This window comes from Protomyctophum parallelum, assembly GCF_964188405.1.
Source record: "Protomyctophum parallelum genome assembly, chromosome: 23".
Taxonomy (NCBI): domain Eukaryota; kingdom Metazoa; phylum Chordata; class Actinopteri; order Myctophiformes; family Myctophidae; genus Protomyctophum; species Protomyctophum parallelum.
Window position 1 is genome coordinate 19,269,717 of NC_139715.1, and position 18,672 is coordinate 19,288,388.

An 18,672-nucleotide genomic window follows, 5' to 3' on the forward strand; every position below is an offset into this window, starting at 1 on the left:
TTACAGTGTTATCTTAGAAAGAAAATACGGAGGCACTCCATTTTCAGGTGCACAAGCACCTGGAAGGGGGAGGGTTGCTTCTGTGTATGTTTGGTTGCTAATATATTGAACCACCAATTATGTCATTTTAGCCTTCTATAAACTTAACAGCTTTTGTTTCGAGATTTGATATATTTTTTCTTTAAAGTAACGTATCATTGGTTCTTACTACTTATGTGGTCCTGGGATGCCCAGTTCTACGATTGATTTGTAATCATCATTATTACACAAACAAGTAAATACAACTACAGAATGTATAATGGCTATTATGGTCATAGTTTCAATGTTAACATTATACCTACAGTATGGTACAGTATAGAGACTAGACTAAGTAAAGGAATTCTGAACTAAATGACAGACCACATCGGACCAAATCACATCATCTTCTTGTCATACTACGTTGGTTACTTGTTCATGTTTTTATTATTTGGGTTTGTTTTTTCTTGCCCACTAATGTTAAGAATGTTATTTAGATCCTGTTTGGACAGATGTAGGTTTGGTGTTTACCTGGTATCCTAGTTTCACTAAGGCACTTGTTCTCTGTACTCTGTGTGACTATATCCAGTTGTTTGTTGACTACTAGGGTTCATGTTTACTCTGCTTACGCACTCTCAAAGGATGTAAAACCCAAGAAAGTCTCCATTGCGGTCGTTCAAATTCAATTCATAGGAAGGAACGCAAGGTGTAAATGCAAATGCCAGGTGTGAGAACGCAAATGTCCCTTATGTCAGACTCTGTAGGACATGTATTGTCTGATTAAACCCATATGGCTCAATGTGTGAATCAATCAAGAGCATGAATATGCGCATGCATAAAGTCAATGGCAAATCGAGTGGCAAAGTGAGTGACAAAGTGAATTTAATGTTGTTTCAAGTCATTTAATTCAATCAAATAGGACTTTTCTGTTTGAATGTATGGACTGTCAAGGCCAGAAAGTAGTTTTTTTGTCACTCAGTAGGCATTCCCGCATAACTTCCGGGTATGATGATGATGTCACGCGCATACCCTCTATTGATGATGCTTCTGAGGACTCCTCCTCCTGAGGAGTTTGGAGAGACAGATGATCACTTTCATTCATCTGTGATCAATGGTCTAATCACTCCGGTCTAATGGTCTAATCACTCCGAGCCTGGTTCCCAACCACTGGTACTACTACCACTGGTGGTACTAGTACGAATTGAGAACGGATTCATCACATTAGAAATATCATCAGTTGTGCTGATTAGTGATTTGAATTAGTGATTAGATTAGTTTTGTCAAAGCAGCAGCATTATTGGCTAATTTGGCTTAGGAATGGAACAAAAGGGCAGGTATACGCTCCTGTATTTTAACATCATGGTACTTGCTACTTGGAGAGCCAAATATTTTCTGAGGTGGTACTTCAGTATAAAACGGTTGGGAACCCTTTAATGCATAGAATGAGGATTCCTTGAAATAAATAAAGGAATGAAAAAGGTTGATAATTACTTGCCTATATATCCCATTAATAACGGTAATGGGTCACACACACACCAAGACTGCATTTCAGTAATTTATTCTCCTCCTGTCCAAAATGCAAGAATAAATTACTGAATACAGTCTTGGTGTGTGCGACCCATTACCGTTATTTATGTGATATGATTTGAACGGGTAACGCACCTTAAGTTAAGTCAGAGCGTGGTGGTCACATGAAGAGTTGCAGGCTATATATCCTGCACAACAGATATTTCTATATTGAAAGCACTGTACCACATAGGCTACCTGTCTCTATGTTTCAACCAGTCTGTAAAGCCTATACTTCTACAAATCAGAGGCATGATGCATGATTGCAGGATGATGTTTTTTTTGTTATCAAATGTTTTTTATTTAAGACTGATGCATCATGATGTTGTATGATGCAACATCTGTTGCATGATGCATCATGAATTGTGAGCATGTAGATCTGCTATTTAGAAAAGATTTTGACAGATTTTGAAAACTTGTTTCTACCTGCAAGTAGACTGTGATTAGATGATATATTTTGATGCCACATGTCATGCTGGCACATTTATCTTTTTTTGTTTTGCTACAGACTTTAATAAAACGAGCAGAACGTAATTACTAGAAATGCAAAAGAGTTAGCTTTGAGTATAACAGGTCTGTAACTCTGAGAGGGTCCATTTTGGTTGACATTCAGTAACTGGGACTTATGATCAAAATAAGAACATTTTAATGTTGTGTAAAAAATAATCTACAATTTGCCATTGCCAAGAAGTCTTTGTACGGACATATTGATGACCCCCTGATGCCAACACTTTTGTATTTCTACATTGTGGTACTACTTGTATCTAAAGAAACAAATGTGAGTACTTCTTCTTGCAAAGCCGGTGTCACATTCAGGTCACATTATAGGAGGCCTTGTTAATTGACTTACAAGGGGACAACAAAACAGTAGCCAAACATGTGGATCTCAGGTTTCAGCCAGACAGGGGCCTCCTCCCTCCCCTCCTCTCCCAGCCTCCTCCCCTCCCCTCCCAGCCTCCTCCCTCCTTGAAAAGAGGGGGTGTAGGACTGGGCAAGAAGAATCACTAGTACTACTCATTCAGGAACCAGGATCCGAATCCGCCGGCCTCTTGTTTTGTTTGTTGTTTGGGACCCCGACACGCACAACAACGAACAAGGGTCTTCTTCTTCAGTTCACACAGCAGACCACCGGACGGATGGATGGGTTCGATTCTTCTTGAGAGAATCAAACGGGAGTTCAGTTTAGCTGGTGATGAGGCGCACGTGAGCATCATCATCAAGTGTGCTAATTAAATCAAACCTGGTGTCCTGAACAGCTGCGCGGCATCTTCGGACATTTACACGACAAGGTGAGTTTTGTTTGTTGTTTGGGAGACATTGCGCTTTTCCATCAAAGTTTACTCTGTGAAACTCAAACTACTGAACGAACGCTTAACAAGTAGACACTAGTCCGCTGCGCTCGAGCTGCAACGTGCGTAGCCTACCTGTCACATTATTGAAGTGATATGAACAGTTAATCACTTAAAGAACCTTGTCTAGTGTTTTGTACGCTTATTTTGTGTTTCAACTTTCAACCCCAAAATTGTATTGTTTGACGTTCTGTAGAGGAATTTCATCACCCCGACCACCCCCGCCCCCCCAGTTCAATCGATATCACATGATTATACTTAGTCGTACGACGGTTACTTTAAACGGCTGTTGCTCATCGATAAACATAAGACTATAAACTACAAGCTCGCAACGCGGTGGAGATGCGCTGTGAGCTTTTAGATCTGCTAATTTCGTTAATGATACAGGCGGTTTACTCTGCAACGTCACGTGCGTTTGGAACTTTAGAAAGGGTATGCCAGAAGGTCCCATCATGCAGAACAAATTTAAGCATCGTTTCAGTGGACATTAGTGGTTTATGTTTTTGGGGAGTGCACGAGGACTACATGCATGATGATCATTAGCACTGAAACATGTCATGTGAACCATGATGGCTAGATGATCATGTGCCCTCAAAGTGCTCCCTGAACCCTAAAAATCCGGCTCTCTGCTTTTGGTTAAGAGTGGAATGTTAACTCTCCTTTGCTCTGTCCTCAACCCCCCAGTCTCCTCCAAACACAGCCTGGCCAGTCGTTAAGAAGCCAAATAGCTCGTTAACGCAAACTTTTGTTAGGTTTCCAAAGTGGAAAGAGTGTTTGCTGATACAAGGACTTAAGCTTCTAAAATAAATACTGCTGCTGTAATTAAAGAGAGAACATACTCTCAATAGTGGATAGACTGAATGATTAACTACCCCAAAAATATAGTTTACATTTTACCACTACTATTAACTTAAAACAGAATTCTTAATATTGTAAGCATAATGATATTGTCGCATTGTGATATTTGGCCATAACTCCCTCCTCTGAGGGAGCTACCTTTGGAGAAGGGGGTTGTGGTCCAGACAGGGCCGGGTCATGGTTCATGTAGCATGCCAAAGTTTGTGCTGTTGCCAATGAGAATGCATTGGGCGTTTAAGTTAAATAACTCAGAAACTACAAAACATTTCAAAGTAAAAAGTTCCAGCATGTGTCTCTACAGTAAGCTGAATTTTACAAAGTGTGAATGGAGTTTCTAGGTGAAAGTGATTTTTTTAAGTGCCACTATCTGCCTATAAATGTCTCAAATTTGAAAGCACTATATTTCTAAAACTATGAAACATTTCAAAGATTCCTTTTCAGGCACACATGTCCACCGTAGGATGAACCTAAATAGGTTTGAATGGGGTTTCTAGGTGTAAGTATGTAGGACTAGTAGTGGGTGAAACGTTACAATGGTAATATGTTGTAAAACAATGAGTAATGGTAATATTTAGTGGTTTTCACTTTTACAAAAAAAATAATAATAATATAATATAATATAATAATTCTTCTTAACCGTGCACTTGCACGACAGCAAACCTATTCATGGGGAACATTCACCAAAAGCAGCTGATCTACAAGCTCACAAGCTGTCATGATGTTGTGCAGCCTATATATTTTGGTTATTTGATTTTATATAGTGCTTAAATTAGTCCTTTAATGCAGACCGATACAAATAAGGCAACATAAAACCATAATAATTGAATGAATCTGGAAAACATCATTGGTTTGTGATCAGTTTGACTGCTTAATGTAATGAACAGTAAAGACATCAGGATTAGGTTAAACCTGGCTGTTAGCCTGGTCCGGAGCAGGCTAAATCCAAAGCATTAGTTTCCATGGTAACTTATGTAGCATCACTTTCATGAAACCGAATCAAGCCTCAACATATCCAGGTTAACTGGTTAAATTAATCTGGCAAGATCAACAAGCTTTCATGAAACCGGTTAAGCACTGATCCAGGATATATTAAACCAGGATATGTGTTAAAGCCCGGCTTAATCTCTAATCCAAGTTTCGTGAAATAGGCCCCTGGCTATTACCAGACATCAGTGATTAGGGATGATTAGTTTGGCTTGGTGTTGAGAGCAGGTAATCTTCATTTTAGTCAGTCCCAGAATCCAAACCGAGTCATACCATTTAAGTGAACTATTCCACGATCTATCTTCAAATGCTACACACAGTCTCATAGCTACGCCCCCTGAAAGCAGCACAGGAAGCCGTTGGTACTGGTATAACCCATTTAGGACTGAGGACGATTCTAAAAACGCCTTCTAAATCCTGACCTAAGTTTTCAGAAAAACGTACAAAAATGTTATGCTGCTATATATACTGGTATAATCCACAGGTATAAGGTATGAGGAAAGCAAAAGTCCAAGTCCAACCTGATAACACCTTCCATCTAGGTGTCGTATAGACTCAAATACAGCCTAATTCATCACATCAACTACTTATTGATGTTGCCAATAGCATGGCTGACTGTAGCCTACCATGAAAACGCATGTTCTCAATCAATGGTTTATTTTGAAGGTGTAAACTGGGGGATAAAGTAAGCATCAATACAAGTAACTCAACCTCTTTCATTTGATCTGTGGCTGTATCGAGACTGGGGTTATTGGAAAAGGATGTTAACTAATGTGATTGTGTAAATATTTCTTCAAGCGTCAGTGCTGAACATGTGCCGTGCACATGCCCATGCAAGAACCCGTTTCACAATTGCACCCACATGTCCGACACACAGCCCTGGTTTCAAAGACGTGTTGCAGTATTGGCTTAGGCCTACGTACTAGTACAACATGGTTGCTAACAACTCTGGCGGTTCCTAATGCAATCTGCTTTCATGTTCTCTGCCCTCCCTCTTAAATCATTTCACAGTTTTATCTGCCCATTAAGGCCTTGATAAATGCTGGGCACTGGTAGACTGAACTACTGTACGAAACCACATGTGGTATATATTATAAGTTGGCAGAAGTGGTCTGCCAGTTTAGATTGGCGTGTGGTGGGTATAAAAAAGCAAGGAATGTGTTAGACACAGTGAGTTACACACATTGTACACACTAGCTAATTTAACAGGTGTTGCCTATAACTCGTTTCAGATAAAAAATTGCAACACATTTTATTGAACACACTATTTCCATCAGTGGATTTGAATGTATGAAGAAACTGCCAGGACTGTGGGAAGTCTGGGTGGGGCATAAAATAATGAAGGTGATTGGGTTCATGGGCTGACTATTTGGATGAAGGGTTGAAAATCAGTAGGCAGGGGGCAAGGAAATCACTGCTACCTGGCCATTGGGTCCTGGCTTTGAGATATCTGAGTTTCCCACAGTTCCCTGTCGGCTTTGTTTTTGGATGTGCTGATAAGGCGTCAGCGTCTACGGCTACAGCTGTACTGTGAATGATAGCAAGACATCTGTTGTACGTAGGAGACGTGCAATGAATCCTTGGTTGGAATAGATTATGTCAATTCATCTAAAAGCTTCAGTAATTAATGTTGCTCCTTTACAGTGTTATCTTAGAAAGAAAATACGGAGGCACTCCATTTTCAGGTGCACAAGCACCTGGAAGGGGGAGGGTTGCTTCTGTGTATGTTTGGTTGCTAATATATTGAACCACCAATTATGTCATTTTAGCCTTCTATAAACTTAACAGCTTTTGTTTCGAGATTTGATATATTTTTTCTTTAAAGTAACGTATCATTGGTTCTTACTACTTATGTGGTCCTGGGATGCCCAGTTCTACGATTGATTTGTAATCATCATTATTACACAAACAAGTAAATACAACTACAGAATGTATAATGGCTATTATGGTCATAGTTTCAATGTTAACATTATACCTACAGTATGGTACAGTATAGAGACTAGACTAAGTAAAGGAATTCTGAACTAAATGACAGACCACATCGGACCAAATCACATCATCTTCTTGTCATACTACGTTGGTTACTTGTTCATGTTTTTATTATTTGGGTTTGTTTTTTCTTGCCCACTAATGTTAAGAATGTTATTTAGATCCTGTTTGGACAGATGTAGGTTTGGTGTTTACCTGGTATCCTAGTTTCACTAAGGCACTTGTTCTCTGTACTCTGTGTGACTATATCCAGTTGTTTGTTGACTACTAGGGTTCATGTTTACTCTGCTTACGCACTCTCAAAGGATGTAAAACCCAAGAAAGTCTCCATTGCGGTCGTTCAAATTCAATTCATAGGAAGGAACGCAAGGTGTAAATGCAAATGCCAGGTGTGAGAACGCAAATGTCCCTTATGTCAGACTCTGTAGGACATGTATTGTCTGATTAAACCCATATGGCTCAATGTGTGAATCAATCAAGAGCATGAATATGCGCATGCATAAAGTCAATGGCAAATCGAGTGGCAAAGTGAGTGACAAAGTGAATTTAATGTTGTTTCAAGTCATTTAATTCAATCAAATAGGACTTTTCTGTTTGAATGTATGGACTGTCAAGGCCAGAAAGTAGTTTTTTTGTCACTCAGTAGGCATTCCCGCATAACTTCCGGGTATGATGATGATGTCACGCGCATACCCTCTATTGATGATGCTTCTGAGGACTCCTCCTCCTGAGGAGTTTGGAGAGACAGATGATCACTTTCATTCATCTGTGATCAATGGTCTAATCACTCCGGTCTAATGGTCTAATCACTCCGAGCCTGGTTCCCAACCACTGGTACTACTACCACTGGTGGTACTAGTACGAATTGAGAACGGATTCATCACATTAGAAATATCATCAGTTGTGCTGATTAGTGATTTGAATTAGTGATTAGATTAGTTTTGTCAAAGCAGCAGCATTATTGGCTAATTTGGCTTAGGAATGGAACAAAAGGGCAGGTATACGCTCCTGTATTTTAACATCATGGTACTTGCTACTTGGAGAGCCAAATATTTTCTGAGGTGGTACTTCAGTATAAAACGGTTGGGAACCCTTTAATGCATAGAATGAGGATTCCTTGAAATAAATAAAGGAATGAAAAAGGTTGATAATTACTTGCCTATATATCCCATTAATAACGGTAATGGGTCACACACACACCAAGACTGCATTTCAGTAATTTATTCTCCTCCTGTCCAAAATGCAAGAATAAATTACTGAATACAGTCTTGGTGTGTGCGACCCATTACCGTTATTTATGTGATATGATTTGAACGGGTAACGCACCTTAAGTTAAGTCAGAGCGTGGTGGTCACATGAAGAGTTGCAGGCTATATATCCTGCACAACAGATATTTCTATATTGAAAGCACTGTACCACATAGGCTACCTGTCTCTATGTTTCAACCAGTCTGTAAAGCCTATACTTCTACAAATCAGAGGCATGATGCATGATTGCAGGATGATGTTTTTTTTGTTATCAAATGTTTTTTATTTAAGACTGATGCATCATGATGTTGTATGATGCAACATCTGTTGCATGATGCATCATGAATTGTGAGCATGTAGATCTGCTATTTAGAAAAGATTTTGACAGATTTTGAAAACTTGTTTCTACCTGCAAGTAGACTGTGATTAGATGATATATTTTGATGCCACATGTCATGCTGGCACATTTATCTTTTTTTGTTTTGCTACAGACTTTAATAAAACGAGCAGAACGTAATTACTAGAAATGCAAAAGAGTTAGCTTTGAGTATAACAGGTCTGTAACTCTGAGAGGGTCCATTTTGGTTGACATTCAGTAACTGGGACTTATGATCAAAATAAGAACATTTTAATGTTGTGTAAAAAATAATCTACAATTTGCCATTGCCAAGAAGTCTTTGTACGGACATATTGATGACCCCCTGATGCCAACACTTTTGTATTTCTACATTGTGGTACTACTTGTATCTAAAGAAACAAATGTGAGTACTTCTTCTTGCAAAGCCGGTGTCACATTCAGGTCACATTATAGGAGGCCTTGTTAATTGACTTACAAGGGGACAACAAAACAGTAGCCAAACATGTGGATCTCAGGTTTCAGCCAGACAGGGGCCTCCTCCCTCCCCTCCTCTCCCAGCCTCCTCCCCTCCCCTCCCAGCCTCCTCCCTCCTTGAAAAGAGGGGGTGTAGGACTGGGCAAGAAGAATCACTAGTACTACTCATTCAGGAACCAGGATCCGAATCCGCCGGCCTCTTGTTTTGTTTGTTGTTTGGGACCCCGACACGCACAACAACGAACAAGGGTCTTCTTCTTCAGTTCACACAGCAGACCACCGGACGGATGGATGGGTTCGATTCTTCTTGAGAGAATCAAACGGGAGTTCAGTTTAGCTGGTGATGAGGCGCACGTGAGCATCATCATCAAGTGTGCTAATTAAATCAAACCTGGTGTCCTGAACAGCTGCGCGGCATCTTCGGACATTTACACGACAAGGTGAGTTTTGTTTGTTGTTTGGGAGACATTGCGCTTTTCCATCAAAGTTTACTCTGTGAAACTCAAACTACTGAACGAACGCTTAACAAGTAGACACTAGTCCGCTGCGCTCGAGCTGCAACGTGCGTAGCCTACCTGTCACATTATTGAAGTGATATGAACAGTTAATCACTTAAAGAACCTTGTCTAGTGTTTTGTACGCTTATTTTGTGTTTCAACTTTCAACCCCAAAATTGTATTGTTTGACGTTCTGTAGAGGAATTTCATCACCCCGACCACCCCCGCCCCCCCAGTTCAATCGATATCACATGATTATACTTAGTCGTACGACGGTTACTTTAAACGGCTGTTGCTCATCGATAAACATAAGACTATAAACTACAAGCTCGCAACGCGGTGGAGATGCGCTGTGAGCTTTTAGATCTGCTAATTTCGTTAATGATACAGGCGGTTTACTCTGCAACGTCACGTGCGTTTGGAACTTTAGAAAGGGTATGCCAGAAGGTCCCATCATGCAGAACAAATTTAAGCATCGTTTCAGTGGACATTAGTGGTTTATGTTTTTGGGGAGTGCACGAGGACTACATGCATGATGATCATTAGCACTGAAACATGTCATGTGAACCATGATGGCTAGATGATCATGTGCCCTCAAAGTGCTCCCTGAACCCTAAAAATCCGGCTCTCTGCTTTTGGTTAAGAGTGGAATGTTAACTCTCCTTTGCTCTGTCCTCAACCCCCCAGTCTCCTCCAAACACAGCCTGGCCAGTCGTTAAGAAGCCAAATAGCTCGTTAACGCAAACTTTTGTTAGGTTTCCAAAGTGGAAAGAGTGTTTGCTTGCACCCAGATGCTGCAAACTTAACACACACAGGCTACTGTTTAAAAAGGTACGTGTCTTTGGTCAGGTCAGCAGGATGCGCATTGTGTGCGCCCTCCTCCCGGAGTCTCCCTCTTTGTTTGTGAGACAAGTTTGCATTGTCTAATTAATGTCATTGTCTGTTGGTTGGCCCATGTTGAAAGAAAGCTTAACAGTGCGTACCGTGGCTTTTGTCAGTTGGTTTAAGGACAGCATGAACTAGTCTTTTGTGCATCATTCCCCCCAGACTGCATGCAGGAGAGAGGACAGCTGATCTGAATCACAGGCTGCACACACTGAAGTCAGACCACAGTACACATGAAGGAATTCATCCGTGGTTCACAAGTATCCTCAATTGGCTAAGAAGTTATGTGGGACCTGTAGGCTAGCTCTCCATAGCTCTAATGCCTTCATGCAACGGTCATTAGGGCTATGGACCAGAGCTAAACGTAGGCAAATATGTGGCCACAATAAACTTCTTACAGTGGGTATCTGCCAGTGGGGTGTGAATTTGACTTGGTACCGCTGCTAAAGTTTGTAAGACTATTGGCAAGTTCAGAGGTTAAGGTGTTCGTTAAGAGCTGAGCTGCTAAGTAGTCTGTTGGCCTATATCTAAATCTAGCATGTTAGAAGTCAGGTTTAATGCTTGCTTGTCCTTGCCTGAAATGTGTACTGTTGCATTTCAGTTTGCATTTTAAGTGGGATGCTTTGGTCAGAGCACAGAGTCATGTGTATTGTGTAGCCCCTAGGAAGTGAAGCCTTAAAGGGCCACTTACCCCTTTTGCAACCAGAGGTTTAGGACACAAACACTTTCCTGGGGTTTTTGTGTGATGTTTCTTTGTAGTCATGACCCATGAATCCATGATGCCATTTTCTTGACCAAAAACCTGTCATGAAAATGTGGTCTCACTTCCTTCCTAGACTACAAAGTCACACACTCTCCACAAGGAGGGGAAGTGCACTAAAGCATTATGGGCATTGTAAGAATTCAGCAATCCAGTCAAACACAGACTTCATAATGTTTCTGGCCACACGGCTATATATATATATATATATATATATATATATATATATATATAGCTAGCTAAAACACAACATGAGTTCACGACACTGGTATTGGTATCGGCTAACACAGAAATTAAGGTATCGGACATCCCTACTTTAAACCCAACGATAAGTCGCCTCATTATCTATTTGTGTGATTTGATAACTGCCATTATCATGTAACCTAGATATTACATGATCCATCTATTTGTGGCACTTGGGGATCGGAGCACACCTGAGTCCTCTTTTTAAACAATGAGTTGATAATGCCTTTCACTATGACAATGGCTTTCTTTTTTGTTGCCTTTTCTTCCCATGATATTTTGCAACCAGGCTTTGCCCTAAAAAAATAACAGCTTGAAATGGAGAAGCTTGAATATCAGATCACAGATTGTTTTCGGGAAGAAACCAAACACAGCTTGAACTGGGGCATGTGGAATTGCAATATTGCATGCCATGTAAAGGGTCAATCAGGGACTCTGATGGCTTTGTATATTAACATTGTTTTCGGGGTATGTAATATTCGCAAATGGTGCCTTGATGTGAAGAGTTTGCCTTTTTTAAATAGTCAGTGTATGCCCTTTTGCCACAATCCACTTAACTGAGATCATGAAAAAACGAGAATTGAATCTGACATTGTGCTGGCTTTAGCTTTTACAGATTTGTGGTCCATAAGTACTTTTTGGACCATTCATAAAATGCGTACATGATTAACATATTTATGAATAACCTAACCGGTTATCCTATTTGGGATATTGCCAGATTCTGTATGCATGAACAGATTTGATGTCAACAGCACAACTTTTATCTCATTTGTGTCAACAGCACAACTTTTATCTCTTAATCATTGTCTCTACGCTCACTTTGATCTGTGACCGCACTTAAGTCTCCTAAACAAACTGTAGGTAATTGTATGGCAAAACGGGAATCTGATGTACCTTTTATGTAATGTAGACACTTAAAAGTAGTCCCAAGGACCGGCGTGCAGCTCACTGTATGCTCTCAAACGGCAGTCTAGTGTCATGAATAGATTTTTGAGTCCGTTACTGTACAAGTTATGTTGATACTAAAGGTTCAAAACGTTTTTTGCATCTTGACTACGAGCTGTACGATCTCTCCTTCCTTTAAAAGTTTTGTCTCCCCAGGTCTTCACCTCCTCACTATTGGTGTGCGCTTCTACCTCTTTGTTCTGATACTAAGCGTTCACCCACCTGTTTAATCTGATTCCTTATCCTTTTTATCTTGAACTGTTTTGATTAATCATTATGCAATTTTACACACTGCAGATCTGAAGTTACTAGATTGATTGCTCTTTTCTTCTTGGCATAATGGTTACAGTTGATTGGATAGCAGTCATCACGCACTATATACTCGAGTGCCGCTACCCCCTCAACAACAAAGAAGGGGAAAATGTGAATTGCCCCCATTAACTTAACTACACCAGTTTACCCCATCCACCCAAACCATTTACCCCACATATATAGTTGCAACTTGCCAGCTAAACTTTGATTTTGGCTCTAGCTGCTGAGGTCTGGATTGATGAGAAATGGTTAGAATATTGATTTCACCAGTGCTCTTGATCTCCTTTTTTTTTAAAAATATATATATATATATGAATTGTGTCCCAAAGGCCCATGTTAAGCATGCACAACAATAATTCAGCAAAACTTGTCATTATCACCTGTCCCAACTTTTTTTTTTTTTTTTTTTTCTTTTTATACTTTTTTTGTGGCTTTCGCCTTTATTTTATATTTTTTTATGGAGGGACAGACAGTAGGCTGACAGGACGTGTGTGGGGGGGCGTGACATGCAGTAAAGGCCGTCGGGATCGGAAGTCGATCTTGCAGCACACTGCCAGACTGGATTACCAGCCACGGTGCCTGGACCGCTGAGCCACGGCCCAGGCCCCAACTTAATTTTTTAATATGTTTCTGACTAGTACAGGCCTTTGTCTGTCCTTCTTAAAGTTTTGAAGCACTGCCATGGATGATAGATCCAACCTCTTATTACGAGGTGGATCTTCATTTGTATTTATTCATGCGAGTTAGTTCAGGCATATACGGCCAAGAGTTTATCTGACAGTTCTCTATTGATTTGACTGGTTGTTGCAACAGTAAAAATCTGTGCTCACTGATCTTTGATCTCACCACCAGTGTATATCTTTGTGCTTGTCTCTCCTCCCAGAGCTGGTCTAGAACTTCCAGCTGTTCGGCATCAACATGAGTTGGAGCTTCATTACCCGGTTATTGGATGAGATCTCCAACCACTCCACCTTTGTGGGCAAGGTGTGGCTCACCATGCTACTAATATTTCGCATTGTGCTGACCGCGGTTGGAGGCGAGACGATCTACCATGATGAACAGAGCAAGTTCACTTGCAACACGCAACAACCGGGATGTGAGAATGTGTGCTACGATGCCTTCGCCCCGCTGTCCCACGTCAGATACTGGGCGTTTCAGGTGAGCCGGTTTGTATGCATAAAACGGCATGCTGGTTTCTGTAGGACTTTGAATGGTTCCTATAGGAATATGTGGTACATACTAACAGTCCGACAGGCATTAGTTTGACAACATTGTCGCTCCCGACATGTGCTGCCGGTTACTACTAACCTGTGCTGTGGGTTAAAACTCACCAGTGGCTCCTGACATGCGCGGCAGGTTAAAATTAACCTGTGGCTTCCTGTAAGGTTGGGTGTCGGACTCATGACTGTAGGACTGTTAGTACGTTGGCCCAAACGCATTCATAACACCTTTTTCCCATTAAGACATCTAAATCAGATGTAAAAGCTTGCAGCGTGCCACAAATCTAAAGTGACACAGATGCTTTCAGTTGTAATGCCTTGCCTTAAATGACTTTCAGCACTAGATGCAATATTTGAATTTATTGGTTATTTAGACATGGCTTGGGATAAGTGACCAAATCATTTATTTTGACTTGAGATCAAATATTTTCTTATAAATTGTGCTTATTATGCAAGTTTCATTCATTGAAGAGTGAATCTAAAAATAGTATGCTTTGGTCAACCTTGGCATCCCTATTTTGGTCGTTGCGGATAAAAATAAAAGGGGCATAAGTGGTTAAAACACAGAAATAAAGATTCACTCGTATATAACTAAAATGTATTTATGAATTGCGTCTTCTCCAGGTCATCATGATTACCACACCAACGATCATGTATCTGGGGTTTGCTATGCACAAAATTGCCCGCATGGGGGACGTGGACTACAAGCCACTCCACCGCAGCGGGCGCAAGAGGATCCCCATCGTGAACAGCAGGCCGGACCGTGACTACGAGGAGGCAGACGACGCTGAGGACGATCCCATGATGGCTGAGGAGATCGAGCACGAGAAGGAGAAGGCGCCACCTGCACCAAGTAAGATGAACTTTCTCAACTCCCGTAGAAGTCTAGTACAGATTGTGCTGGTTTAACCCGTCCCCATTTCTAGCAAATCTTTAAAAAAAAAAAAAGAAAGTCGCAACAATGTGTGTGTGTAATGTTTTAATCAGTGGTTCCAAAACTTTTCAGCCTGTGACACAAAACAGAAATTGGATATTCGTCCGGGACACAAACTAGTGAAAACGGCGGATCTACAAGCTCACATGACGCGTTGTGAGCTTGTAGATCGGTTGTTTTCACTACTTCAATATTTTTCTAATTTATGGAATTTCTTCCATAAATTACCCACAAATGGGTCCTGACCCACTGTTTAAGTAACAGTGTTGTAGATTGTCTATTTGCCATAATAGGTAATGTTCAGTTTTGTACATTGACCAAGTATTTACAAACGTATGCACACACAGGTTGCATGTAAGCATAAAGGTGAAATGAAAAAACTGCATGGTATTATCCAGGTCAGACGTTTTCTGATCACGTGTCTGTCCTTCAAGGTGCCATGAAGCATGACGGCCGGCGTCGCATCCAGCGTGACGGCCTGATGAAGGTCTACGTGTGCCAACTGATCTCGCGCGCCTCCTTCGAGGTGGCCTTCCTCTTCGGCCAGTACACCCTCTATGGCTTCGAGGTGATGCCCTCGTACATCTGCACGCGGGACCCCTGCCCCCACACCGTGGACTGTTTCATCTCACGGCCCACAGAGAAGACCATCTTCCTGCTGATCATGTATGTGGTGTCCTTCCTCTGCCTGCTGATGACCTGCCTGGAGATGGTCCACCTGGGAGTGGGGGGCCTTCGTGACACCTTCCGCCGCCGCGCAGCCACTCTCCGGTCGCTCCCACCGCGACCTCCCGCCCCGTCCGCACGCCGCCCGGGCCTGCTCGCCGCTGCCCCTCCAGGGTACCACGCCATCATCAAGAAGGATCACGGCAAGCTGCGGGAGGGAGGAGGGTCTCTAGGGGACTCCGGGAGGGCGAGCCCACCGCCCAGGGAGCTGGAGAGGATGAGACACATGAAGATGGCCCAGCAGCACCTGGACCTGGCCTACCAGATAGAGGAGGGGAGCCCGTCACGCAGCAGCAGCCCTGAGGCCAACGCCGCAGCGCAGGCCGCTGATCAAAACCGGCTCAACTTCGCTCATGAAAAACTAGCAGAATCCAGCGACAAAGGTACACATAATATTAAATCATTATGTATGTTAAAGACTATATGAGCCTTTTGTTAGTGAAAGGTGATTTTCCATTTTGTTATCGGGGTGTGTGTGCAGTAATTGGATTCAACATTCAACACACTCATGTTTTAGTTCATCTTTATTTTCATTTAACCAGTCTTTAACTGAACCAGTTAATTTGTATAGGATATTGTCACCGTTGAATTATCGTAAATGCCCTTCATCAAAAGTAGACAATCTACAAGCTTTACAATGCATCGCTCGCATGTATTGTGAGCTTGTGGTTCGTCTATTTTGGGGGAAAATAAACATGGTTAATAAAATAAAATAAAAACATTGCCAGAGCTTGTGACTAAATAACTACATTGGTCCTTTTCTATTTTCCTGAAAAGTAACCGTTAGACCCCGTTAGACCCAACAGTGACTATTATATAGTAGCATTTCAAAGAAACGAATCAGAACTCCAGTACAAAACATTAAGAGCATTGAATGGTTAAAATTTTTAAAGAATGAGTTAAAGCTTCAATTTTCTATCGGGTGCCAAGTTTAATTGGTGTAGCCACCCTGTCTTCTGTGTAAAACGGTGTGTTGTGATGTACAGGAGACTGTGTAGAGGTCATGGATTTGAGTTTGGCATTTCAGTTTTCTAATGATTCCCTCTTCTTTCCTAGGAGTACATGCCTGAGCGTGCCTCCTGCCTCAGACGGTCTGTCTTGTCATTTCTACTGGCCCTGGACATATGGGGGAAGCACATATGGGAATGCAGTCAGACCACTGAGAGCGACTGAAGTGTGTCCTTTTTTGTTTGAATGAAAGAAATATGCCTTGTCAGTATTAAAGGGCCAATCTAAAAGAAGAAGAAAAAAAGACTCAAATCTGAGCTGCGTTTGTACACAACGCCACAACTCTAAACTTGAACTTCTGCCAAATACTTTGGGTCTCGAGTTTCAGCTTGCCGGTCCACAACCACACCTTGACAGTGCCCGTAGCTGCGTTCTGGTTTACACCCTCTTTTATTTCCATCCCATTCTTTCATTTTTTTTGGCAGTAATCCCTGTGTTCATTGGATACCATATCTTCACTGTTCAACTGTGATTTAATTGTTCTTTCTTTGTTCTTAACAGTCTTCCTAATGAAAGGGGTTTCATTGTTTGTAGTGTGGAAGCGTTCATTGTGCACTGTTAAGGCATGTTGCTGGCCGTAAATGGGACGAAAAAGAATGCTGCCTATGGGTTATGATGGTGCATGTACGGACATGGACTGAGTAAAGTATGCAGGAAGGACCATGTTTATTGACAATGATTTTATTTTTTACTTTATGATTTGTTCGCGACTTGTTTTCCATGTTCCACTGAGATCCAAGTTTGTTCAAATTGGCCAAAACGTTTACCTGGGAAATGCTTGAAATCTGTAATGTCTACCAATGTTTTTTTCTTTTTCCATAGAACATTACTTTTCATTTGGTTTTGCCACATTTCATGACCATTTCTGTAAATCAATAGCTTGGTCATATAAGTCATATATTTCAAAGGACTGCAGGGGAAGAAATCAGCACTTTAACATTTGGTTAACTTGGTACGTGTACTTTAACTTACCTGCAAAAAAATAATCATTCCCCATGTTATTCTAAACCTTGCATTAAAGTTTGTACTGGTCAGCAAACTTAAGAATGGACTGTAATCCTTGTTCCATGTTTCCGTCAGTTAGGATTCGTCTTGTCACAGTTTTGTTTTGTTGAAAGAATACATTTTGTAAGATGAAGTTGGAGCAGAGGATCAGAAATGCCACAAACATGTATAATATACGAGCACCCCCTGTCTGACCTGTTATGTTTTGTTTTATTGCAGAGAAAAGAGATTTATACTTTGTCATATGGTGTCTGCCTCTGTCTGAAGATGGCTAATGTACAAGTTCACATACTGAAAGTCGTCGACATGCATACTGCGGAGTAGGCAGTCAATATGAAGAGCAAAACATTTTCCTGCATGTCATTTGCAGCCAAAAAAAGTTAAGATGTTTCCGTCGCTTGGACCTTCATCGGGTATATACGATACATACCTGATGAGGGTCTGAGCAAACCAAATGTAATATTTTAAAAAATATATTTTGCTCTTTTCATGGTGAATGCTTGTAAAAATAACTTTAAAAAGTAGGAAATGTGCACAACTTGATTTCATTTCATTTGTATGTGTCTGCAATGGTCAAATGAGAAGCGGATGGAGAAATCATACGACAGAGTATAAATTAAGGCATTGTTACGATGAGATGTAGGCCTTCCTGTAATCACCTTCAGTTCTACGACATTCCAGTTAAACTATCGGTACATACTGCTTTGTGATATTTTTGTTTTTCCTCTAATGCTCATTTTGTAGCTGTTTTTGTAACTAGAGATTATTTTGTTAACAGAAAAAAATAAAATTTTGAATGAAATTGATTTGTTTGGTTTTTTTTGTCAAGGGACTTGACAATGGATATTTTGTCAAACTGATACTTAAAGGGATAAATTAAAAGTTATTGGGTTACCACCAGTTAACCCAATAAAATAAGGGCTTTGTAACCACTAACTCAAGTTGCTTACTGTCCTTTTGAGGATACCGGTACATTAACTATTTAATGCTAAATTATTAACCTATGACTTTTATTGTCATTTAATGCTAAATTATTAGCCTATGACTTTCATTGTCCTAATTCTCCATTATAATGTGAGTGTTACAATGTGTGTTGGCTGTGGAAAAATTTACATCTCGCAGCCTCTACCCAGGCTTTTAACAATCTCGCCTTATCAGCATTTCCAAGACACCACTACCTAGACTATGCTGTCTTGGAAATGTAGCAAACACTGCCCCCTAAAGGTGTAGCGCAAGTAAGACATACAAGCCATTTTCAATGACAGTGGATTGTTTTGTGTGTGTGTGTGTGTGTATG

General features: G+C 40.9%; 1 protein-coding gene across 1 annotated transcript; it reads left to right on the forward strand.

Annotated features, from left to right (window-relative positions):
- The first annotated feature begins 9,009 nt into the window (after window positions 1-9,009).
- LOC310854172 (gap junction gamma-1 protein-like) lies at window positions 9,010-16,963 on the forward strand. The gene is made up of 5 exons (XM_083758704.1): window positions 9,010-9,280; window positions 13,366-13,640; window positions 14,327-14,555; window positions 15,071-15,745; window positions 16,419-16,963. The coding sequence occupies exons 2-5, from the start codon at window positions 13,401-13,403 to the stop codon at window positions 16,430-16,432; spliced, it is 1,158 nt and encodes a 385-aa protein (XP_083614830.1). The 5' UTR covers window positions 9,010-9,280; window positions 13,366-13,400; the 3' UTR covers window positions 16,433-16,963.
- Window positions 16,964-18,672: the final 1,709 nt, after the last annotated feature.

Bases quoted from the DNA above. Each gene is read 5' to 3' on its own strand.
- LOC310854172 (XM_083758704.1), top strand. From the start codon at position 13,401: ATGAGTTGGAGCTTCATTACCCGGTTATTGGATGAGATCTCCAACCAC. The intron at 13,641-14,326 runs GTGAGCCGGTTT...CGTCTTCTCCAG, and splicing joins TCAGATACTGGGCGTTTCAG to GTCATCATGATTACCACACC. The intron at 14,556-15,070 runs GTAAGATGAACT...CTGTCCTTCAAG, and splicing joins GAAGGCGCCACCTGCACCAA to GTGCCATGAAGCATGACGGC.